Below are 26,097 nucleotides of genomic sequence, written 5' to 3'. Positions count from 1 at the left end.
GCCTGCAGTTGCATTCGTGTTTGCAATTTTAAACTGCCATTTCGACCTGACAAAATAAACCTTTTGCCAGGCACAAACTTTCCTTTTTAAAACATATGTCACCCCTAGGGTAGGCCATAGACAGCCCATGGGGCAGTGTGTGTTGTATTTAAAAATGTGGAAATGTACTTTTATCTTTTACATGTCCTAGTAGTGAAGAACTTTCACATTTGTTTTTCACTATTGCAAGTCCTACCTCTCCCATAAAATAAAATGGGGTTACCTTAATACATTTAGTAAGTGAAATCTTTTGTTTGGGAGCATGTAGGTGTTTCATGTTTTATGTATGAGGAATTGTAATTTAAACCACTCTGTAATGGTAAAGTTGGTGTTTAAGTCACAATTCTGAAAATGCATTGCCATTTTATTTTAACCATTTGGTGCCTGTAGCCTGTATCACATGGCCTTTGTATATTTCTCCCAGACAATATCACAGTGATGGGGGCTGGGGGGAAGGGGGCGAAGCTGTCACCTGTTACACTTGCACTCCAGAAACTTCTCCCATTTCAGAGCTAGCTAGCACCAAGTACTGCTCTGCTGCCTTTCTGCTGGAAGGACTGCCCTGCTGCAATAATGACTGCCATGCTGCCAGAGGAAGGAAGACTGGACCTGTTCTTGAACCGAAAACCACCAACGTGACTGCATGGGCTATCTGACTGGCCTCCTTTTCTGAGTTACAAGCTCTAGAGATGTATCCTGCAGCTGCCTAGACATCACAGGACCTGGCTGTGCCTGTCTGCTTGTCTCTGCTGGTGTGAATCAAGATCCCAATGATGTGCCCCTCAGGTCTTGGACCCTTGCCTTGCATCCAAGTATACTCCTCCTGGCCCAACAGTTTGTTCCTTCTGAACTAACCCAGTGCGACCCATTCAGAATCTCACCTCGAGCATCATGCAAACCCTGATCTCCAGTGTACCTGGGACCGAATCGGTGTGACAACTCGATGCAGGACAACGCTTTGCAGCTCCTCAATGGAATCATGCAACACGGCGCCCCGCAACGCAGAACCTTACATCACATCTCCTCATCGGAACCGATGCAGCACAACACATCGCCCCACATCAAGGACATACGGTACAATCCACAGTGGAACTACCCTGGTCTCTGTATCGGGTGCCTCATCAGAAGTAACACAGCGCATCTTCGATGCAGGGCCTCTCATCGCAACCCTCATCCGAACCGATGCATCGTGGTGCAACTCAATGGAGGACCTTGCATCACAGCACATCATTGGAAACAATGCAGCGCAACACAGTGCCCTGCAACAAGGACATGACTTACAGTCCTCAGTGTAACTAACCTGGTCCCTGTATCCAGCCAGCACTCCATTGCAGTAAGCCTTAACATGTGACTTTGTACTGGTCTGGTGCAACCAGATAACCTCGGTCAGTGCTTTGTGTTTTGGGCACTATACTTGCCATAAAACTTTGAAATTAAATTTCTCGAGTTACACTATTTGGATTTTTGTTGTTTTGATTTCAAATAATTTATTAAACTCTACTCTTGTTCTAAATTGGTGTAGGATTGTTCTTGTGTTGAGCTCTAACTTTATTACTGTTTGTAAGTTGCACAAATACTTTACACATTGCCTCTAAGTTAAGTCTGCTTGCTTTTGTGCAAAGCTACTCGAGGATTTAGTACAGGTTAATTTAGTGACTGTTTGAGTCATGGATCGTATATGAAGAAACTTAAGGAAAAAAGAAAACCTCCCATAGAAACCTTGGCGTGGAGAGGAGCAAAATGGTGGATTTAAAAAAACTCAGAAAACACAAACAATAGCAACACCTATGACTTTGCCACTATGATCGCCATCGCCTGGTGGTCAGCCAAGCTTGGGTAAAGCCAAGCGGTCTCACCTTTAAACCCTACTAGCTTTGCCAAAGCTTGTTCCCACCACATCCCCCAACCTCCCACTAGCTAGTGCCGTGGATGCATGTGCAACAGCAGAGGCCATACATCAATGGATTTTCTTAAAGCATCAAAAATCCCAATCAAACTTGGGTCTCTTTTAAAAAAAAAAAAAAAAAAATGTAAGAAAAGCCCTTCAAGATGGCCACCCTGGATGTATGCACTTGTTCGTGTATTATCTGAATAAGTGTGGTAGAGCCATATTAAAAGCATGGAATCCATCCTTCTGGAAACAAGAAATCTACAGGAAGAGTGTACATTGTGAAAGTAAATGCTCTCTGTAGTATATTGCAAGATACCCACAAATGGGCACTAAACAATGAGGTGTTTCACAATCACTTCTGCATATGGTGTTTACCGCAAATCTTTCTGATTGCTACTTAAGAAAACAGCAAATATCTGAAATTTGCATCCAGATTCTACCACCAAGAATACAATAGAATATTCTGCTGATCAAATGGTCATGGACATTTCTTTACCGCTTTAAATCTTTCTGCCACCTTCAACACCATCAGCCAATCCATCCTTATGGCTGGATCTGCAGACATAACATTTCTGGAACTTTTCTCAGCAGATAGCAGCCACTCTGCTGTGTCAGCCTCACTGAGGGCCCTTAGTTGAGGTGGACCTCAAGGTCCCATGTTGTTGCCAATTCTTCTTACCATATAATACGCCCTTTGAGAAGTTTGTTACATCAAATAGGAGCATGTTTCTACAATTATGTGTAGTACGCACAACTATTGTCCAGTCCAGCAGATCCACTGGAGTCCTCTGTTATGATCCATTCATCGACGAGACTGCTTATCCATCATTCAATAGTATATGGCTTCTAAACCCTTCAAAAACCGAACTACTTTCAACTTCCCTCAATTCCTTAATTTTGGCTTTCTTATTTGACCTGCTACTGTGGGCACTAAAGCTGGCCAGATTGCCTCTGTTCATACTGTGGGCATTCACATCAGTGTCAATTTATTGTTGTCGTTTTAGGAGCTTAAAGTGGCCAAACCTTACTTTGATGACTTAAATTCAGAGGACTGTATTACACTTTATCGATAAACAATTTCATGTGTCCATGATCAACACCTTAATGCAATCCAAGATTCATTATAGTAATGATTTTTAGTGGCACCTACAGTTCACCTCCACCAACCTCAACTGGTACAAAACACAGCGGCCCATATGGTTTGACATTTGCAGATATTTTCACATATCTCCTATATTGCAGCAGCAACACTGGTTACCTATCAAAAGCAGAATTATTTTCAAGGCCACATTACTTTAGCGCCATGACATGATGCTTCAGCCAAGGGGTGCTTTACAGATACCTAACCATAAACCAATTCTGCCGATTCTGGTATTATAATAAAATAGATGTGAATGATCTTAATCGTGCCAAAGTCACCATACCAGTGTTAATGGATCTGCACATTTCAATGCTCCCTTGAAGAAACTAAAGTGAGGATTGTCCCCTAGTGGCCAGATTCTGCACCCTACATTTAGCCATAGATGTTTGAATCAGCCACAAGTCTGCAGGATATTCTCCAGCAGGCCTTCTACGGTACAGCTTACTCCTACAAGTGGATATCTTTTTGCATCTGGTGCATACAAAAGAACTACGTAGTGCCAAAAATATTGTTGTTCCTTACCACCCTGGCTAGATGAAGGCTGCAATTCTCCTCAGTTAACATGTATGTGCCATTGCGGTGTGCTGTTAGTCTTTTGCAAACCTTTGACTCTCTCTGGTTAAATATTTTTTAGAAGAGACTAAAATGACAGTTTGCACAATAAAGGCTCGATCTCCTTATGAGTTGCGCATAGTCCTTTTAGATCCTACAGGTCCACCCACTGAACCAGTCTACAGGGTCTCTAGACAAAACTTGTCTTGGAATGCAGCACTTTTGGTGGCTGTCACTCAGGTCTGATAGTTTAGTAGTTTACAGGCCTTGTATTCTCATAAAAGATTTTCATCTGCTGGCTCTTAGCCATGGGGGTGGGGGGCGGCGACGCTCCTCGCTGCCCCTTATTCAGGCCTAGGTACATCATGCACATCTGGCTGGGGATAGCTCACCCGCTGTTAGAACTTATCTTTTTCCTGTTTTTGTTCCTTTTTGTTGCCGCGCTCTGCAGTGGCCTAGGTAACATAAAATATGCTGTTTACCGAAAGAAATAGCTAAAGAACAAGATGGCGATGACAACACATTTTACTTTTCTAGCTAAAGCTATTTAGCATTTCTGTGTAAAATTAAATGATGTCCTTGCCTACTTTCTTCCGGAAAAAAATTATCTTTATCTAGATTACCCTACACTAGATATTAGGAGAGTCCTACAGTATTTAGACATGAGATCTAAGGCATACGAAACAACTTTATCGTTTATGTGCCTTGACTATTTTCTTTAGATTCCTTTGTCTCCAGGTGAGATATCCCCATATGCTGGATGTTCTAAGGAAGTTAGGCAAAACCAAAGACTCTGACTACAGAAAACAACTGTTTGTCTATTAGGTGCCTGTTCCTAGAAGTTTAGTCTCATGTAAACGACGGTGTCGCTCCGGGAGTATTCTCCTCTTTCAATGTGTAACTAAAGTGATTGACTGCTCCCTGTATAGGAACTCTGACAGATTGTAGTTCAATTTTATTTATTTTTTTATTCCAACCAGTACAAGTTTTTTCATTGCTCGTCAATTAAACAGCAGGATCCATAGAGTACCGGTTACTAATAAATCTCACGCTCTGCAGCAGGACGAAATAGACATTCCGCGTTAAGGGACAGTGTATCTTCAATGTCATCTAACAAGCCAAATGCCTCCAGGAATTTGCTTACCTTGACGTTCTGACAAAGAATACTGGACATAAACATTCACCTTCCGCCAAAAACCATAAAGGACTGAGCAAGAAATAAACATGTGTACATCATCAGCTCCGGGAAGGTCACGCTTGGTATAGAAAACCATTCTACCTTGCTGGAACTTGGAGAGCTTGTCAGATGTCCAATGTTGCCTGTGGAGCGTAAAAAATGATTCTTCCTAAGCGTGGCCTGCGAAACAATTTTGAAAAGCATATTCATAGATACAGTGATGTGAAAAAAGAAAGCACTCTCTCAAGATTCTATGGATTTGCTTAGTAAGAGATAACTGACCATCACCTAGTCCTAGCAGCTGATCCTCATGTGACAAATGGCATGCAAACTGATAGACTTCTAGCTGCAGATTCCTCACCTTTTGAATTTTCCAGGCGTCAAGCTGGATTTGGAAACTTTAAAGCAATTCCCTCGTGCGCCAGCAGGTGGTGTTGTGCGGCTCTACGTCGGATGTGATTTTCTACTGTATAAACACCAGCTCTGCGTGCTGATGTCATTTCCTTTCTTTCTGCACCTTCCAGTACGAATCTTGAGCTGCAGTGCTGTCTCTTGGCTCTCAGGAAAACCTGTTTTTTTTCTGGGAAAATTCTTGCAGAATGCAGATATGGGACTCAAAACTACAGAGTTTAAACCCATATCGTGATAATCAAGGACAGATGTCAGTGACAGCCATACAAGAAATCTGCCTGTAGTGCATCAGGGCTACGCAGGATACAAAGTCAGACTCGTTGTGTAAAATGAACTGTATGGCCATCCAAGACTGCACTAAGTTCGCCGAACTTCATAAGAAGTCACAAATGTGTTCCCAGACCCGGTTGAGGTCAAGGGCAGGTGCATTCCCCCTCCAAGGTCCTATCCAGAGACCACTGCACATTGATATCTAGGAGTTCAGGTAAGTCAAAGAAGTGCATAAAAAATTGATGCACCATTCTCTGTCGTCGTCCCCCCACTTTCATTACTTTGAGTTGCACAGTACCCCAGGTACCTCTAGGCCTCGGAGTTGCTGTGTGTGGACTCCACAAGCGATTCTACTCATCCTTGTTCTCCCTCAGCAGACAGCCACAGCAGACGAGATGCCAGAGTGTTCTTTGGTACTCCACCTGATCCCTCTGGAGTGCTTTGTGGCCCAAAGGATGGATGTGAGCTGGCAGCCAGTCGGAGACCTATAGGTGGATTTATCCCTGACCGGGCCAATTAACTGGCACCTGACGTCAGACTTGCCCTCGAGCACAGTGCCACTGGCTTCAGCCCCGACCGACACCACAAACTAGAGCATCGAAACCGATGTCACCAACACCTGACCCAGATCCAATAGAATTATTGGATTCGGAAGCTGGATTGTCACTGTTAAGTAAATTTTTCTGATTCGGATCAGCAGTTTTATGATCAGAATATTGAAGGGGGTGCATTTTATGATGAGGGCAATATTTTTGAAGACCTGCAAGATGCCAATATGTTGGGTACCTCCCTTGGCATCGACTGTAACCCACCTCACTCTATGGCCACAGAAGAGTCCCCCTTCTTTCCAACAGTCATCAGGAGCGCAGCCAAAGTTCTCAGCCTTAACCTACAAAAGCAGGAGGTAAAAACCAACATGTTGACAGTTTAACCCGGCAGCTACCACTCAGAAACCTCTACTTGCTTTCAACAAGGCCTTGTAGATTTGCTTGTGGGCACCAAGGTGAAACCAGGATCTTGCTCAACTGTCAACAGACAGGTGGCAGGGTGGCGCAGGTCTGCTCCTGTGGACCCAGACTTCCTAATACAATATCCCACCCCAGAGAGTTTGGTGGTGCAGACATTTTCCAGCCGCCAATACCCCAACTCTTTTCACACCACCTCACTACACAGGGAATCTAAACAGATTTCACTAAATGCATCTTTCCCAGTGCCACTTTTGCTCTGCAATCTGTTAACACCTTGTGGTTCCGGGGACGGTATTCGCACACCTGTGGAACAGAGTTGTGGATGTATTGTCCCCAGGGATGTTAGACATACCCTACAATGTCTGATACTCAGTGTCCAAGATGCTGCGAAGTATACAGTCTTTTCTGGCCTGAACACAACCAACTGCCTGCGTAGCGCAGTCTGTACCATCGTGGTGCTCGGTCCTATGGCTGAATTTGGTCCACGGGCTTCTCTTTGGATATCTAGCAGCCACTAATGGACATGCCGTGTGATGGCTCAAAACGTTTCAGAGTGAAAGGGGCCCGCAAGAAGTTTAAGGAGAGCAACATCACCACCCGCTCTCTGCCTAGCTCAGACAGTTTTGCACTCCCCCCCCAACAGCAACTCCCCGTTTGAGATCCGGCGGGGGATATCTGCAGAGACAGCATCAATATCTGCCTCAGCAGCAAAAGGCCTCTCAGCACTTTGGGGGCAAAGCGGGGAGGGCCAGCTGACAAATTTCAGGCCCACCTGGGCAACATTCTACCCCGACTACAACCCCTCCCCCCGCTGCTGCAAATTTCTTAATTTGCCCTTGGCAACACACGTTCACACGTTTGGAGGTCAGGTCACTTTTCATCTCCTTCTAAAAGTGTGTTTGAAAAGGAGGTGGAGGGGGTATGATGCGGCCGCCTAGGTGTGTCCCCTTTACCCAGCTGTTCTGGATCTTGGCCCGCCTCTAGCCCTCATTGTTTCCCAACATAGACGCTGTGAGAAGCGAGCAATAACATTGACTAGGCAAATGGGCGAACTCCAGGAACTGTGTGAGTACCACCATATACATCATTCTTCCCAGAAAAACTGGCCCTCCAGGCACAAGCAGCAATTCTGCCCAAGGTATTTATGCTCTTTCACATAGGGCAATCCATGTCCTGTCGTCTTTCTAGACATCAGCTTATCCTCCAAGAAGGAAGAATGGCTTCACTGCATTGATCCTTAAAGGACTCTCAGCTTCTTTGTGATCAGACCAGAGATTATCGACAAGATGACCACTTTTTCTTTTATTTCTCTGGTGCTCCGATGATACGAAAGGCAAAGCGGTGCAAAAGATAACTATTTACAGACTAGTTATTTTATGCATTAGGCTCTGTTACAGGCTTGCAAAAAAAAAAAAAAAAAAAAAAAAGCAAAGCAGCTCACACAAGACATGCATGCTTATTCCACCAGGGCAAAGGCTGCTGCCACTGTGTTGACATGTGGTGTGCCAGTTATGGACACCTGACAGACTGCTATGTGGTTGACCCTCCACACACGGATCAAGCAGTACTGCCTGGATAGCTAGGTACGACGGAATGGAAACTTTGCTGCATCTGCCCTACAGGATTTCCTTGTCTGAGCCGTTCTACAGACCCACCACCATGGGAGGTGTTCTGCTGTGGTGTCTTCTCACAAGGAGAGGAATCTATCTAAAGTTGAAGTCTGCATCAGAGAACAACTTACTTTTGGTAACATCTTTTCTGGCAGAGACACTAACTGCAGATTCCTCACCGACCCTCCCTGCTTACAGTCATATGGAATAGACTCATACAGTCAATTAATAAATTGGCAATCTAAAACATCTGCACAATGTACCATCTGATTTCAGTGGCCCTGTGTCCAGTGGCATGGACAGAGATCAGAAAGAGACTGACAGTGTGAGGAGTTGGCACATATATATAGAGGCCCCAACTTCATATACGGAGCAGACAGATCTGACTCGGAGCCACATCACCACCTGTTAATGTGCAAAGGAATTGCTTTAATGTTTCCGGATCTAGTCTAGCGGCTGGGGAAATTCACAAGGTTAGGAATCTGCATGGCATTACTGAAGGTAAGTAACCTGTTTAATATTTATCTAAAGCATCAGCCAACGTTCATTAGACCCCTGTGAAAAAGTGCACCCCGTTATTCAGTAATGTGTAATCCACTTTAGCAATAACAACGTGAAGGAAATGTTTACTGTGAGAGTTCTGCAGTCAGTCATCACTGTGGAGGAATTCTGGCCCACTCCTGTTTACAAAACTACTTCTGCTTAGTGATGTTTGAAAGCATCAATTTATGTACAGTTCTCCCTGGGTCCTGCCTAAGCATTTCAGTGAGGTTGGGGTCTGGACTTTGGCTTGGCCAGTTCTTAATCCTGATTCATTTTTTTTTTTTTAACCCATTCAGTTGCAGATTTACGTGTGTGTTTTGGATAACGGTCCTGTTTGGTCCAACTTCAACTAAGCTTTTGTTGTGGGACAGATGGTCTCACATTTTTGCTCTAGAATGCACCCATAGAGCGGAATTGAAGGAGAACCTAATCGTTGTGAGGAGTCCAGGTCCGGGGGGGGTGGGGGTGGGGGGGGGGTTCAAATCAGGTTCAAATCTTCACTCATCATAGATGGGGATGCGGTTTTTGTAGTGATAAGCAGGGTTTAGTTTTCTCCAAACATTTTGTTGTGTATTACTGTCAATAACTCCGCTTTGGCTTATCAGTCCAAAGGAAATTGTTCCAGAAGATTGGTGGTGTGGTTCAGTAGTGTTTTTTTCTGCTGGCTAACCTTCCACTTTTCCTAATGGTAGAATCATGGACTCTAGTGTTTGCCATGTTATTACAGGACAGCAGAAACCAGTAGCTTTGAGGTTCTTTTCAATCTCTTGCGGCATTATTCAGTCTTATGTTGGGGTGTATTTGCTGAGAAATCCACCCCGGGTCGTCTGGCAACTGTCTTGAATTTTCTCCACTTGTAATTAATCTTTTTCACTGTGAAGTGATGGATTTCATATTCTGTCGTAGACTGATGAGCAGTAATTCTTTCTCTGAGCCAGTCACACATTTTTGTCATAAACATGATGCGTTGCCAGAAGGCTGAATGCTCCAGACCATAGTGACAAAGTTTAATTTTATCTAGAGTTGGAAGCTCTTTCATTTGATCAAGTAATCTTCCGCACTGGTATGGCAGCACCTAATTCTTACCTTCTTTATTTTTGCTCATACACAAGGCTTCTAACAGTTGGCTGATTGTTCTTGTTTAATAACCAATGACAATGTGAAATTTGGGTTCTACTTTAATTTATCTGTTAGTGCTTGCTGATCACTACATAAGGGGCACATATTTCTTAATATGTAAAATCACAGAATCTTAAGAGGGAGTACTTTCTTATTCACATAACTGTACTTGCCATTTAGTTTGGTATCCAGTGTTGGAAATCAGCAGCTGCACATTTGTTCCACAGCACTATTTCTTTTCCTCCGTTGATTCACCTAGAAAGATGTATTTATTCACTCCCTCCACTGTGCTGATTTGGCAGCCTGATATATATCTCCAACCTGTCAGCACGTAATGGGTCAGTCGTAGCTTGTATGTAAGATCTCTTCGAAATACATTAATCTAGATAGTCTTTCTAATGTGTCCAGGATAGATAATCAGAAGGCCTAATTGGCCATTTTGTAACAAATGTCCCCTGTAACTGATTTCACATGTCTGAAGTGTAAATGATGAACAAACATTTAAATGTTCTGGGAGCCATGGGAATCCCAGATTGGCTGTCACGTCCCAAAATACAGATTGCCCATTCACTTCATAACTGTATCCCAAATTTTAGTGGAACTAGTTAAAACCTTTCACCAAACTTTCATAAAATACTTAGTGGCAGAGATGTTCCCTTCCTAAAATAATTTACTGCTGCTATTCTAGAAAGTAGACCCCACTTAGACTCATCTATGAATGTATTTAAACACCTATATTTCCTTATCTGAATAGCTCACTAACGTAATTTTACTCCTTCAAAGAATACATTCCTCTAGACCAGCCTAATTCCTTTGGATGGCAACAAAAGGCAATTTAACATTGTGTCAATTTTAAGTCTCACATTTGTTAACCTCCAACAGGGTATTATCAAACAGAAAATTATATCTGAGCAAGATTGATATTTTTAAAATGTTGCCAGTCATAATACAAGGTGAGTATTTCCACATCTTTGACACGATCTAGACCTTCTGTGTAACTTTGTCCAAATTATGAGATTTTAATTTAAAGGGCCTGCCTGTTTTAATCAGTACTCCCAATTATGTTAACTGTTCAGAGTTGAAATGTTTAACCAGATCTCCATACCATAACATCAGACTTAAGTTTCTTAACAGCATAACTTGACATCATGACAAATTCATTTCGAATCTCATCTAATCTGAGGTTGTGCTTTGCATATCCGATGGATAGATGAAGAGCTCATCACCATAATGCACTGTACTGCAAACACTACAATACAAATTCAATATTGTGGCTAAAAACCCTGAGACAGCCTCACAATTTAAGGGCGAGATGAGGTTATAGGAGTCACAATATTTTGGTATTTGCTTTTAAAACCAAGATAACTGCATCTTGCCACAAACTGGGCAATATTCCCACCCAGAATATCACTGAACAGTACCTGTTCCCAAACACCACATACACTTTCACTGGCAACCAATCAAAAGCAGCAGCTTTGCTCCTCCTTTATTGCCCCAACACATGCATTATTTTTCACAGGAACTTAAGCACTTTTAATACCCCCTTTAGAGCCAAGAAATGTACGGATTACCCGAGTTTATCTAGTGAGTAATTAATGCAAGCTTTATTAGCAAATAGTCCTTTCTTGTGCACCACCACAAAATATTATAAGAAAGCAGAACCCATCTCTGCTCTTGCTGAAATCCATGCAAGGGGCTCTGGGTGCTTCACTCACTAAATACAGTTGCTTGCTCTGACTGGCTTAGTCTTCCACTCTAACAGGGCCCCCCTAGGTTTGTTGTAGCTTGCAGACTTCTCTTTTCTTCCCATCTGCATTCAACCTCCACATGTTCAAGCTGGAGGGTTTCCATTTGTTTCCACCAAGGAGAGGATTTTAACAGTCCACTGTCCGGAACACTAATCCTGCATTCCTTCCACAATATGTTTTTATTTATCATCTCACACCTTACATATTGAAATTTATGTAAAACTACCTAACTACACCAAATGCAATATTTAAGAGAGTCCTATACAACATGAAGTGGGGTGTTCCCTAAAGGAATTAAAAATGTAATCCTTCACATTTCATGGGGGGGGGAGGGTTTATCAAGAAATATTTATCCAGAGCCTACAGGTGAGTTCAGACTTGTTGCTTGAGCTACCTGGATATAATCCAAACTGGGGAGGCGGCACAGTATTTCTAGAAAGTTTGCACACTTCAAACAAGACATATTTGAACCATTATTCTGTGGATTCTCTGACTCACGAAATAATTTATTAAAATAAAGGCACACCAGTGGCCAAAGAGAGCCTGAGCAGGTGAGGTGGAGGGTCTGGATGAGCATCACCCAAAGTGCAAAGCTGTGCCAGTTCAGAATGGTCAGCCCATGGTTGGAGAGCATGCCCTACAGGCAGTACAAGCCCTTTCACTCACTTTCCTGCATTCATCTAATCTTTCAACCAATCTGTTATGGACTCTCAAGCCAGTTTCACTCATCCATCCTCGTAATGTACACTACTTGCACCGACTCTAATTCAGACTTGCTGGCATAGAAAATACATTACATAAACGTTTATCTTTAATTAAAACCATAAAACATGTTTTTAAAATGAACCTTTGTTTTATAAACAGTTTAGTTTATGTGTGTATTTTCTTTTTTAAGGTAAAATACAAAAATAAACTTCAAAAGTGGAATAGAGTTCGGATTAAAAAAAGAAACGACTTTTTGAACATTTGCTGGTGTAACAGGTCTTGATTTCTTCATGCTTGCGCACCTTGCTCTCCAAGGTAGATCGCCATCTCAAAGCCAAGGTAGTGGAAGGAAACAGAAGTGAAATAGGTGTCAGTCCCATTCTTCTCCTGGAGAAGGATGTCCTGTGGCAACCTGCTGCCAGTAAGGATAGCATGGTGGGATGCTGCTGCAGATGTAAATGCCACCTCTTCAGAGTCATTACTTTTTTCAGCATTAAGCTGGCATTGATGCCAAGAATTATGATGCATATGCATTAAAGAAGTTCCAAACCAATATTTTCCACAACTTCCACAGCGCGGTTCTTTGTCACATAATGTACACATGACATATTTAGATGATATTGTAAAAATGTTCCATACGATGAACTCGGGTGGAGGCCTGATCTCCCCCTCGTCTCCTGATTGGCTTCCTCTGGTGTTCATCTTTACTGGCTTTCTGCCCAGAAGCCCTAACTACAGGTGGGAAAAGATTCCTATCCCTGCCTTCACCCCACCCCAAAAAAGAACAGCAGTATCAAATAAACCCAACTAGCCTTCTTTGGTGTGGATCTCTTTTGCAACCAGCAATGTACTGATATGTACAAAAAGGACAAGAACTCCTTAAAGTGGAATAATATTGTCACAGGAACAAATGAGTCTTTCCAACGATGTTTTATGAATCCAGTGTGATACCAAGGCCTCTGTTCTGCAGTTCCAAAAAGCCCTAAATGTGAAAAAATTGGAAATCTAAGATGCCAATCCAGAGTTGTAAGCTGCTCCTTACCAACCCCTGGCCTCAAACAACAAAAATAAGATTGTTTTCTTGTAAAACTCAACAATTCTAAAAGTTACGAGATCTACAACTCCTGTTTTGGAGTCACAGTTCCCAGAAAGTAACTCACACCTTCCCACTATTGTGAGATTACCGCAGCACCATAGCAAAGTTTCTGTTTGAGCCAATGAGGGTGTGTGGATCCAAAAAAAATAGTAAATAAAAAATGAAAAGCCATTAGATTCGTTGAACAGTCCACATTTTTAGAACTAAGTCCTGCAGAGACGAGGAGCCCACCTGTGACACACATTTTTACCTTTGCTTCTTCAGAGAGAAAGAGAAAGTTGTATCTGTTGCCATCATGGCATCTCAAACCACTGGGGTAAGCCAAGAAGAACTTTCAGGACAGGAAAACAATCTTTTGCACACACAAGGATGATAGTGATGATGATGATGATGTGGTGGTGGTGTCTACCACATCTGAAACTCCGCTTTACCTCAGGTGGAAAGAGGGAGTTTTGTGTTGAAGCTTTTCACATTTGTTTTAATGAGCAAGTGCTACAAAATGGGCATCCAGGAATGTACTCAGTTTGAACCAGTGTCTTGATAAAGCAGAAGAGGCCCATGCACCTGCATGAGTACTCCCAAGCAGAGATCCAGATGTAAGGTATGAGGAGAGAAAATAAAAATCTTTTTCCCTAGAAGTACAGCAACAAGTGGTGGAGGAGGAGGATCCCTAGTTGCAGTATTTCTCCAGCTATTGCAATTAGTGCCAGAAGGTGATATGTTCAAAGGGCAGATGAACAATACTATTATCTTTCAGACAAAAGATGCACAACTGAAGCAATGGCATAAAAGAAAAGTATACACATATAGGTGCAAACGGTTGCTAAAATAACCCAACAAATTAAAATGTTTAACAAAAAAAGCAAAAACGTTCCAAAACAAGAACAACATAAAGAAATCAAAAACAAACATGAAAAATTGACTACAAGTAGTGGGTTGTAACAAGGGAGTGTGCGAGATCTTGAGGCGGTTAAGAATGATATGAGGTTGCCTACTGTGGCCATAGATAGATTGGTATCAACTTCTACCTTAGGTAGAAACTATTTTAAAAAGTGACCAACCAGAAGTAAAGATTGTGCATTGTGAAGGGAATTATTTAGGCCAGTTACAGGCGTTTCTTTATAAGTTGAAATTAAAGAAACCTTTGAAAGGTTGATGCATCTCTTCCCCCACACAGCTTTTGTCTATTCCAAATGGTCTTACCAGTTTTGTCAACAAATAGACAAATCTTGGAAACACGTCAACTAAGTGATTTCCATCTACATCCAGGACTTTGAGATCCATCTATAGCAGTAAAATACTGCTTGACATGCCTAGAATTTTTCGAAGAGATGGATTGTATTTGGCAGCACAAAGACATGTCATTTTCCTTAGCAATCTGAACAATTCTACCCAAGTCAATACATAACTGTGCACAAAGCACATCATAACCCCAAAGGTACTTCCCCGAACCACCTGTTCTGTTTAAGTACTGTTTGTTTTTATTACAAAAATATTTTGCTATTTAGTGATGCAATGGATCCTCCACGGTTCCCAGGAAAACCCTGCTTTGCTGCATGGTTGCTCAGTAGCTTCATTGGTGGTTTAGAGGAGGATCTGTGAATCCTACACATGACAAAAAAATAAAATTATATTGTGCCTATAATCGCACAAGTATAACTTGAGCACAGAGCCTGGTCTGCCAGCAGGCTCTGTGCCTCACCTTCCACAGGTTTTCAACCACCAATGCTGTGCACAACAGCGGTGGGGTGTAGTGCTTGACCTCTGACCAGGCCCTGCTCTCACCCTCTATGAAGGTCTTTCTCCTCCTGGCACGTGGCCTAATGCCATGTGAAATGGGGGCCGGGGTCAAGGTCAATAAATCCAGCCCAGGTTTTGCAACACCTGTTATGGGAAGCTTTTCAGTACCACAGAACAAATAAATGGTTCCTCCATACCGAGGATGCCATGCTGGGAGTCCGAGATCAGCGAATTCCTAAAAAAAATTAGGCATTTCTTTCACAACTATGGCCGTAGGGTGGGTCACTAATGGACCTCCAAGTAAGTGCTCACCCTACCTCTTTATCTGTCAATTTCTTTTTTTTCCCACAAATTTCGTTTTTATTTTCATCATGGATATAACATACCCTACAACCCATCCTCCCTCCCAACCATGGAAGATTCGCAGTTAGTATCATTCTAACACAGTTAGGCCACTTGTTGTATGGGATCATTGTACAACATCCTAAACAGTGACGTATGAGCTCGGCATATCCTGGAATTTCAGCTCATCTTTCGACCAGGCTAGTCAGTAGCAAGTTGTGCTTCATGTTCTTCAGCAGAATGTTCTATTTCTCGTTGAAGCTGATATCCATCATCACCCATTCCATAAGGCCTCTTGACCTGTTCCCCTATATACGAGTTTGTGCCACACTCCACATTCAGCCCGCAACCAACAATCAAATTTCCTCATCCATTGCTTCTTTGTTGGTAGTTGGCTAATTATCCATTTTATTGTAATACATTTCTTGGCGATGGTCAATACCAGCTCTATAATCCCACACATTCTCGACTGGGGCACACCACCCATGGGCATAACTGCACCTTTAGCTGCAGTGCCATTCCAGTTAAATCTCCCAATGCTACAGCCACCTACTTCCAGAAGTCCCATATCCCCTGACAGATCCACCACACATATGCAAGTACCCACTTCCATTCTTCATTTATGGCACCTGCATTCCACTGCTATCCCGTGGAAGTTTTAAGACATCAAGGCGTATCCTAGACCTCCGTGAGCCCCAGAACAGCAACATAAGTAGTCTGTCTAATCTGTGAAAGCATCCGGTATGCGCATCAGCATATGCTCCAGGACATACAGGACCCTGGTTAATGCTATCATTTTAGTGACTGCTGTGCGCCTCATTAATGACATTGCGCTCTAGGCCAGTCAGAAGCGCACCTACTTTGGAATCAAGTACTTCATAACATTGGAACTTAAATATATATCCAAGTACCTGTCAGGGTTTGCCTGGAGCCGTATATTGGGGAGGTCTCCTCCAAGGGCGTGGTCTGTAGTAATGGGGTTTAGTACCGACTTGTCTGCGCTCAATCGAAAACCTGAGAGGCACCCTCCCTTACTGATTGTACTTTCCACAGCACCATCTGGTTATGTGGGTTCCTAATAGTCAATATTATATCATCAGCGTAAAAGGAGATGGTCTGCCTCCCACCATGATACCATCTTCCCCATCTCTAGAGCGTATCACCTGTGATAGCAGCTCTACCATCAAGGTGAATATCAACAGTGACGTCACTGCCGCGTTCCTCTCTTTAACAGCCAACTATCCAATAATCTATGGGCTACTTTCACTCTTGCCCTTGCGTAGAGGAGCCCGGCTCATTTGTAGATAATCCTCCCCCAGATCATATCACTGTAGTGCGTGTTTCCTAAATGTCTAGTCCACAGTATCTTTGTGAGCATCCAGACTGGTAAGGGCACATTGCTTCCCACCCCTCCCTAGGCCGCGCAAGGAGGAGGAAAGCCTTCCAGATGTTAGTGAAGGTCGTGCGACCTCCCACAAATCCAGTTTGGTCCAAGTGTACAATTGTTTCTGCCGCCTTTGCCAGCAGGTGGGCCAGGATCTTCCTGAGAATTTTAGAATAACACTAATCATAGATAACGATCTATAAGATTTGCAATCTGTTGGATCCCTTCCTGGTTTAGGCAGAACCACTATGTAAGCTTCTCACAGCAGGGCCAGAGTAACCCCGGTCTACACTGCTTCCCTTCCCATGGACAACAGGAAAGCATTCAAATGATCCACGTTTGAAAAAACTCTACTGGCCACCCATTGTTTCCAGGAGCCTTCCCCTTGCTCATATTCTTGATTTCCCATTTACATCGGTCTCGTCCACAAAGGTATTCAATAGTGTCCGCATTTCCGCATTGACCCTATGTAGATGCGCCTCCGCCAGCACATTCGCAATATTCACCTCATCACCCTACTTCTGTTTCGCATAAAGCCCGAGTTAGATTGCACAAATCTCCTCAGTATATCGCCCTGCGCTGTGAGAACCTCCCCGCTTGCATCCTTAAGGGCAACAATAGTAGTAAGTGTTACTACCGTTCTCCCTGTTAACAAGCTACGCCAAAAGGGAATCTCCGCTGTCCCCTTGTTCATGAATAAATTCAGTATATGTCCTGTAATCATGATCCCCTTGCCTCTTCTAAATCCTCCCTGAGGTGTCGCACGTCTCATACCTCAACAGTGTGCGGGGCCTGTCTGTCTACGCTATGCATTTCTCTAGTTGGTAATTGTAAGTAAAAGTGTAGTGAATGATTAAAGTCTGCACAGTAACATGACAACACATGAAGGAGATTTTCAGTGTGTGTGAGACCTTCCATAGAGCAATATTCAAACCATTTCAAGCAAATGCATTTCACTAAAAGTTTGACGAACTGTACAGAGAACCCAAGGGCTAGTCTTTCAAGGCAATTAATGGGCTTGTTGCATTTTCGTATCATGGTAGAAACCACACCCAACTCGAGCAGTACTATCAAAGTAAAATCATTTCGTTAATGCAGCACGTTCATAAAGGTGATAAATATGGCTCTCAAGAAACTGAAGTTGTCAAACAGGCAATACTAGTTACAAATATAAACAGAAATGTCCAATAATTAAAATAACAATGAAGTCTAATAAAGATTAAAACCGATCTACGAATCACCAACTCAAATTCATTTGTCATTAAGGCCCTCATTACAGCCCTAGTGGTCGGTGTTAAGGCAGCGTTAATACCACCAACAGGCCGGCGGTGAAAAAAAATTGGATTTTGTCCCTGGCGGTAACCACCATCAAAGACCGCCACTTTAACACACCGACCGCCAGGGTGGTAATGCCGCTGGGCTGGAGACTTCGGTCTCCAGACCGGCGGTCGTCACAATCCCACCCTCAGGATTACGACCCGGCCTACTGCCATGGTTTTCGTGCCAACCTTACCACCACGAAAACCATGGCAGTAGGCACTATCAGTGACCAGGAATCCCTTCCTTGGCACTGATAGGGATCTCCTCCGCCCCCCTCCCCATCCCCAGAATTCTCCCCTAACCTCCCCCTCCTGCCCCCACTGCACATATACACACCCACACGTGCACCCAATTACACACATGCATACCCATCTCCACCCACGCATGCACACATGCATACCCACACACCGTAACACACACCAACATACCTTGTCACACACATGCATTCACAACAATCACAATCACTAATTCACGCACGCATTCAACTTGACTCACACCAGCATGCACGCATTCCAAAACATACACACACCCCCCACATACACACACCACCCCCGCCCACTCTCCTGTCGGAGAACCCAACTTACCTACTTGCACGGGGTCCTCCGGCTGGAGACGGTCCGTGGCGCTGCTGTCACCAGCAGCATCCGCCAGCAAAACACTGCCAGGCTGCATCACTGGTCATGATACGGTCGGCGGTGTTTTGATGGCGTGGCGGTGCTGCTGTCAGCAGCGCCGCCTTACTGCCGTCTGCCGCCATGACAGTCAGCGGTGTTCCGCCAGCATTCTGGCAGAACACCGTCGGCGGTCATGATACATCGTAGACGGCTAGTAGCCACGATGGCGGTGTGTTGGCGGCTGTCGCCGTTGCTGTAGTTTCCGCCAATGTTGTAATGAGGGCCTAATATTGAAACCGGGGAAAATTCACAGTTAGCGCAGCATCATATAACATTCCAAGATTTTATGCACTTATGGTGACATGTCGAATGTTGCGGTCAAAGTAATTCCCAAGGTCCGACAAGCTGGGCAACCATCCCATTGCATAGGGGGTTTTCCCTAAAAGGAAACTGGGATTCACCTGTAGCATGTTTTCAAGGTTGAGATCAGGGGGAGAATATTGCAGACCACCATGAATGTGACCCAATGCTCACACATGATTCCAGGGCTATAGAATCTGTTCCCTCAATAACCATCCTACTATGACAAAGAACTTAGCATTTTGTGGTGACTCCGTGAGAACATCACATGTGTATACATAGGACACTGCATCTTTACAAGTTCTAATGTCGTGCTGCAAGAATATTGGCCTTAGAAGGATGGCCTTTTAGGCAGCAGTACTGGGCAACAGCATACTAAGTGAATCACAGATTCCATGGTATATGGACACAATCTACACTTGTCCTGGGGTTTATATTGTTCAGTGCCCTCTAAATTTCCATATGGGTAGTGTCAAGTCTGGTTAGTAAAATGTTCCTTGGAGCTTGCCTCCTCATGGCGAGTTTCAAATATGGCTGGCATACAACATCCTTATGGGATTTGTAGAGCCCTAGGGTGTCTGGGATATGCCTGATTTCGTTCTCATCTTATTTCAACAGGTGCAGTGCTTTACTTGTTTCTTTAGTATGCTCTTCTGATAGGGCAGTGTCAAAACTGGATTTTTAGGATTATGTATAACCAGATTTAATGTGCTTGAAGCACTGTTGAGATACTTTGCTCATGAGCTCTTTGCGTGTGGAAGATCACCTGCACAGCATGTTTTCTGGAGCCGCATTTAAGATGTGGGTCAGGAGTTTGTATGTGATGTGCTTGTTGACTGTTCATTAACAAGTGTGCACATGTAAAGTGCCCAGAGATCGTCTTGCCTGAAGACACTACCAGGTAGGCCCCATCATTATGGACTGATTTAAGGATGTTTGCTGTTTTACCCTCTGTTAACTCACTTTGGGTCCCTCTGCGGCTCCACTGAGTAGGTCATCCGGAATTACCCTGGTTTACTCAGCATCCACCTATATACGTGGCCTATCCATTCTTTGGGAGGAAACAGCATTCTCTTTGCTGGTAGATTTGTTTGCCAGGCCATTAATGTATCTCCAAAATTCCTGTGGCTTTCATGGAGCAAGTAAGGTGTAACCACGCTTCCGCAATGTGTTATTGTTTTAGGGCCCAGTCTGTCTTTCTGTGTTTCCCCCTTGCCTCTTTTAGACCCCTTTTAGTGGATGGACCTTTCTGCCTTTTATGCATTAGTTCGACCATCCAGCACATCCTTTTCCTTTGCTTAAGCTCTTTGTCTTTAACATATGATTTAAACATAGGTCTCATTGGTAGCTGAGGTTTTGTTCTGACTTTGTTGGATGTTAATGCTGCGTATCGGTCTCTTAGTGAGGCCTGCAGTATTTCTCTACTGAAGTTGTATTTTGGTCAAGAGCGAAAGGTCTGTTGTGTTTTTCCACTTCAGATTCAGGAGTTTGCTGCCTTGCTCCCACTTTATTCTTTTCAATAATGAATTGGCATTGGCTGCCAGTGGTTGTCTGGCAGGGCTGATACTCATACGGGTATTAGAACTCACATTGATCTTGATTGATAAGGGGTGATGATGTCTTGTTAGCAGAAACTTACTCAGGCACATATAATCTAGTGCTGAGATTCCTGAACGTGGGTAGTAATATGACCTCAGAAGAACCTTTCTGATTACACGACCACAGGTCGATGTCTTTCATGCAGGCTTCTAGTATTCTTTGATTTACATACTTTTGGTCCCTTCCAGGTTGACATAGATTACGTGTGTTGAAATTGCCAGCCATCATGACCTGGCCTGGGTGCTCATAAAGAAGAGTCTTTATCCGATCACAGATGTCCAAAACAACTGTCTTTTCCCTTCCCTGGGTAGCTTAACTATCTCTTGCAAGGCCTACGAGTTCAAGCGCCTGCACTCATAGTGAAGATTTTCTACTTACCTAGTTTTCAGCTGGAGATCTAGTTTTACAAGGATGGAAAGGCCACTAATGGGTCTCCCCAACAGATTCGTATTCTGTGCGACTGTGTGAGTTGCGTGCTAGCCCGGAATTGATGTAGGTACAGTGTTTGCCCCTTTAGGCCCCGGAGGGATGTTTTTTTATTTTTTTTCTCAAGACATAAGGATATTTTTTCATCGTACGCTCATTAATAAGTACGCTGCATTCCTTTGTGACGTTTTTAACGTCAGCGGAGTTCGTCCACTCAGATAATGTAGATTCCTGTTGGCTAATCCTGAAGATACTATTAAATTGTACTGCTTCAGGTGCTCGGTGGTGAGATATGCCAGCGATGGTATATATTCAACCTGTTAGGATAGCTCAGGTCCTCTCAAATTAAATTCGGACGTAAAGATGAATGTTGCTGGTGTGGTTGCAGGTCGATATCCGTCCTCCTGGTGGCAGTAAGATAACCTTTAATGCCTGGTTGTGCATCTACCTTTTGTATTATGTGACTCAATAGATGCTCGGGGACAATTCGATGCTCTCATTCCACATCCCTGGCTCTTATGTTTGGTTGTGGTTCGTTGCCCTTATTCTCCACATGCCGAGTCTTTTGACGCTCGGAGGGCCTACATCTACGGGGGCACCTCCTGGGGTATTAATGGTTGCGTCATTGGCTCGTGGAGTATGTATGGGTGGATCTTCATGTAAGCATTGACTATTTTTCCGTTTTACTATTGGCTTTGAGTGGAAAATCGGATGGAGTACTAATTTCCCCGGGTTGATATCTTGACCTTGTTTCCCCCCATTTGTTGCAACATGTGGTGCCTGCATTGTGCTTTCATTATGTTATGTGGGCTATATGTTTGTTTTTTGTTTCTTTTGTTCATTTTCATGGAGGTCTGCAATTTTTTCTTCTCCCGACATAAGGGTGTTTGAGCGTTTTCCACCACTTGAGGTCGTTCAGTGTTTGTCGTCTCTAATGGTTTCTCAGTTACGTCGATATTTGTTTTCAGAGTGTCTGCCGAGCTTGTCTGTGGAAAGAGTTACACTGGAATGTTAAAATCTGCAGCAGTCTTTTTGCGCGTTCTCATCCACCACCTTGATGTTTGTGTTACGGTTTTCTAGTTAGCGCATGCAAGTTACGGCTTCATCATGTTTATTCTCACAGATACCATTTTACATGTCCTTGTTTCCTCTTTCACTTAATGTTGCTCTCGGGCTTGGCTTTAGAGCTGCTTGGTTCACCCAACTCTGTGTGGGGCTCCCTGAGACCTGCTCTTGGCCGATATGTTTGGGAAAACATGTCTGGCTCAGGTCTAAGGCTTGGCTCTGTTGCTTTTTAGTGACTCACTAAAGTTATTAGCAGCCCACATAGTGTAGATAGTTTATGTATTATAGCATCAAGGCCCACTCATCATCTTTCTGTCTGATCATACATCTATCTTCTGATTGAGCACGCCCAGTTTCTTGTCAAGTGTTAACACACTGTGTGGGTAAGTTCTAGTTGGACTTCTATGGGACTGTGATGGCTGCTAGTAGGATGGTATTAAGAATTGTATCAAATGCAATTCTATGTCCTGCAATGTTTTGTAGAGGGCTGTCTTCTAGGAATGTGGCACCCAACTCTTCTCTTGTCAGGCTAGTCACACTAGCCTCAGCTTCTTCTATGCTTATAGTATTACCCACTCCGGATGGTCCCAATGTGTATTTCTCAAAGATTCCGAAGCTTAGGGGCTGAGGGCTCCCTGTAAGGCTCTAATCATTGATGTTATTCAATGTTTACCGCGTCTCCTTGGAGTTGTCTGTCGGAGTTGAACATTCCAGTTTATTTCTCTCCATTGCCATAGACCATGGGTGTCCATTATCAGATTGAAAGGTTGGTGAACCTGGGCCACTATTTTCTGCCTCTTCAGAGCCACATCAGAAACTACCCCAATTCATTTGTCAGTTTGATCTGTCCTGTGTGAGGTCATAATTGGGTACTTTTAAACTGATGTCACCTATAGTTTTTGAAGAAAAATCTATCATCTTGATGACCTCATGAAATGCACCTAATTTAAGGGGAGATTTTGTTTGTTTCTTTTCTTTTTACTATTTAGATCTTCCGAGTTGCCTCTGGTCACCATTGGTTCCATTCTCTGAATGTAGCTATGGCTGTCCTGCCTTTTTGGTCTCTTTGCTTCAAAAGTTTCTTGATTCTGCCTTGATGATGTCTCCTGGGCCCTCTAAGAGGTGCTAGTTGAAGTATATAGTTCTGAAATTATGGTATTGTAAATTAAGGGACTTGGACAAAGTGTGACTAATATTCTTAGTTTGTCTCAGTCAGAGTCAACAGACCTAAAATACAGATGATTCATAATATTTAGAAAAAGTACAGCTCAAAATGAGTAACTTTAATAATCCACACAACTTTGGAGGGAATTGGAATGTGTCAATGATGAAAGCGGATGAAGCCCTGATTTGACACTACATTGACAGTCTAAAAGTGGAAAATGTGGTTAACTGCATAATCAAGGTATGTACTAAGAGTAAATATGTATCTGCTTTTACATTTATTTTACACTGCCCCTGTTCAAGAAGAACAACTTAACATTGCTAAGACTCCATATGGTATATACTGTTGGAGGTTGGCCCTCTATGTTGTGTGCAAAACTAGGCACACTGTGCAGGGGGTCCAGGCAACCATATTTTGGTTTACAGAGTTGAAACTAGACCACCTAATGCTCTAATTTTTATGGTAGCTTGGTCGAGCAGTTAAGCTAATCTTGGAGAAAAGTAAAGCATTTGTTGTACACACAGTATCAATAAATGAAGTGACGCACTCAAAAGAATAACTTGAGACCAATTTATAATAATTCAGATTTATATATATACATTTTAAGACCACGATCATCAAGATCGGGTAAGTACTTTTTAAGATATGACTTTTTGAAGTTTCATTAAAAATAGTATTTCTGTGCGTAACTACATACCATAGAAATTAATGAAAAAAATACTTTGAAAATTCACAGTGAATTAGGCAATTATTTTACCAGTGTCTCCTTTAGCAGGTATGTTAAGGTCGTCGATGGGTACCCTGGACCAGCTGGAGAAGTTTGGGCAACTCCCGGGTCCGGCGGGAGCGGTTGCAGAAAGGTGATGGAGCTGGTGCCAAGCTACTGTGGGGGACCCCTTGGAAAAGTGCTGCACTGGTGGACTTAGAGGTAATTCTGGTGGGTCCGCTTGGCCTGTTAAAGTCACAAGAGATTGGGATTGGTTAGAGCACAGCTGGTTCCTCGGTGCAGGGCAAAGGGCGGCCGGGTGCAGAGCAAATCGGTGAGACAGGAGCTGTGCGTAAAGGTGCCTTTGGAAGCAGGAGGTAGTTATCTTAGAGGGTTGTTTGCAGGTCAGTAGGGGCACTCTGTGGGGAGGTCCGGGTGATCCCTGAAGTCCCTTGACTAGGGCTTCCTCCTGGTCCTTTTTCGGTGAGTGTGGACGGTTCTTTTGGGTGTTCGACGTGAGGTGACCAGTACCTGGGGCTATTGCACAGTCTGGTCACTGGAGGGCACAGTGCAGCCAAACTTGGCACAGTGGCAGGGTTTATCCTCAAGGCCCGACTGGTGAGGTTTGGTTCAGCTGCGGTGTCTGGTTCCTTGGTAAGCAGCTGGTCAGCGAAGTGGCCTTCACTGGGTCTTTGGTTTCTTGGTGTTGCAGAGTGATGCCTTCACCCTGTAGGGAGATCTTTGGCGATTTGTGAGGAGTGGTTGTCCTCTGGGGATTTGTAGAGTCCCTCCAATGTCCAAGCAACCCCTCAGTGGCGATTGTGGGGTCCTGGGTGCAGCAAGCAGGGTTTGGTACCTTTTCTTGGGTCAGCAGGACTTCAGTTTCCGAGCCTTGGGTCTTTGTCCTGATTTTCTTGGTCTAGAGATGCCCACTAAATATTGTATTTAGTGTGCATTTAGGGGAATACCTGGTAGTGACCAATGGGTCATCTACCTTAGGGTGGCGACACCCACTAAGTGACCACTTCCTCTGGGTAGAGGTCACTTCCCTACACCTGGACTATTTTCCTTCCACACAAGATGGAGGAAAATGAAATGGAGAGGTTACCTCGCATGCAACACCTTAGTGGTGGTGCAAGCTGGGGATGACCACTCCTCCTATCCTTTGTGTGGTTTCCCGCCGCTGCTTCCGCCACAGGTGGGGGTTTGAAATGGGGGCAGCCATCTGCTGTCAACAGGCTTGGGGGTCGAGTTTCAAGGGCCGTAAGCCCTTTGATGCTCACTGGCAGGGCAATGCACATTTCTGAGGGAGAGGGTGTTTGCACCTCCACCCAGACAGGGCTTTGTTCTGGGACCCTGAGAGCAGGATCCTTCACCCCAGGGTTCCAGAATCTTGTCTGGTGGTGGCAGGCTGGTTGTGACTGGCCAGCAACCATGCCAGCGTTGTTAGCTTTTTCAGGGGGCACCTCTAAGGTGACCACGGGTACATTTTTTAATATATCCAATACTGGTACCAGGTTGGATTTATCAATCAGAGTAGCCATCATGTAGCTGTCAAACTCATACCGACCAGTGTCCCGCACATGCATTTAAATGGCTGCCCTGTTCACTTACTATGTCTCAGGTTTGACAAAGACACAGTAGGGCATGTTGCTCATGCATCTATACCCACTCATGCAATATAGTGCACCCTGCCTTAAGGCTGGAAGGCCTGTCAAAGGGGTGAGTTACCTATAGTACATGCAGTGTGTAGTGGACAGGGCACACAGGCTGTGTGCCATGTCAAGTTTGTCCTTTAGGATTGTGTCAGAACACCCCGCCTGCAATGGCAGTGCTTTGTGCTTCTGGATTCATGGCCCTAGACGGTGGCACAATCTGTGCTGCTGGCCTCAGGGGCCTACCCTTAGTACCCAATGCCCTGGGTACCCAAGTACCATTTACTAGGGACCTATTGTGGCAGCAAAAGGTGTTGCCAATTGTATCAATACCTTTGCGTTTTATAGGGAAAAAACACTGGCACTGGGGACCTGGTTAGCAGGATCGCAGTGGGCTCCAGTCCAAGTTGCATTCAGAAACCAGGCAAAAAGTGTGTTTGGGGGTTCCCAC

General features: G+C 43.9%; 1 protein-coding gene across 3 annotated transcripts in view; it reads right to left on the bottom strand.

Annotated features, from left to right (window-relative positions):
• Positions 1 to 26,097, bottom strand: part of SMOC1 (SPARC related modular calcium binding 1) — a 613,105-nt gene that overhangs the window by 4,693 nt on the left and 582,315 nt on the right. For 2 of the 3 annotated variants that reach the window (XM_069208815.1, XM_069208816.1), the window contains exon 13: positions 4,768 to 4,943. The exons of the other annotated variant lie outside the window; for it this stretch is intronic. In XM_069208815.1, coding sequence (XP_069064916.1) covers positions 4,804 to 4,943 — 140 coding nt within the window. In that variant the 3' untranslated portion in view covers positions 4,768 to 4,803. The remainder of the gene's footprint in view (positions 1 to 4,767; positions 4,944 to 26,097) is intronic. 3 annotated transcript variants of the gene reach the window in all.

The sequence above is a fragment of the Pleurodeles waltl genome, chromosome 9 (assembly GCF_031143425.1).
Source record: "Pleurodeles waltl isolate 20211129_DDA chromosome 9, aPleWal1.hap1.20221129, whole genome shotgun sequence".
NCBI classification, from domain to species: Eukaryota; Metazoa; Chordata; class Amphibia; order Caudata; family Salamandridae; genus Pleurodeles; species Pleurodeles waltl.
Note: the sequence above shows the minus strand (reverse complement) of the source record. Positions and strands in the feature narration are given on the sequence as shown.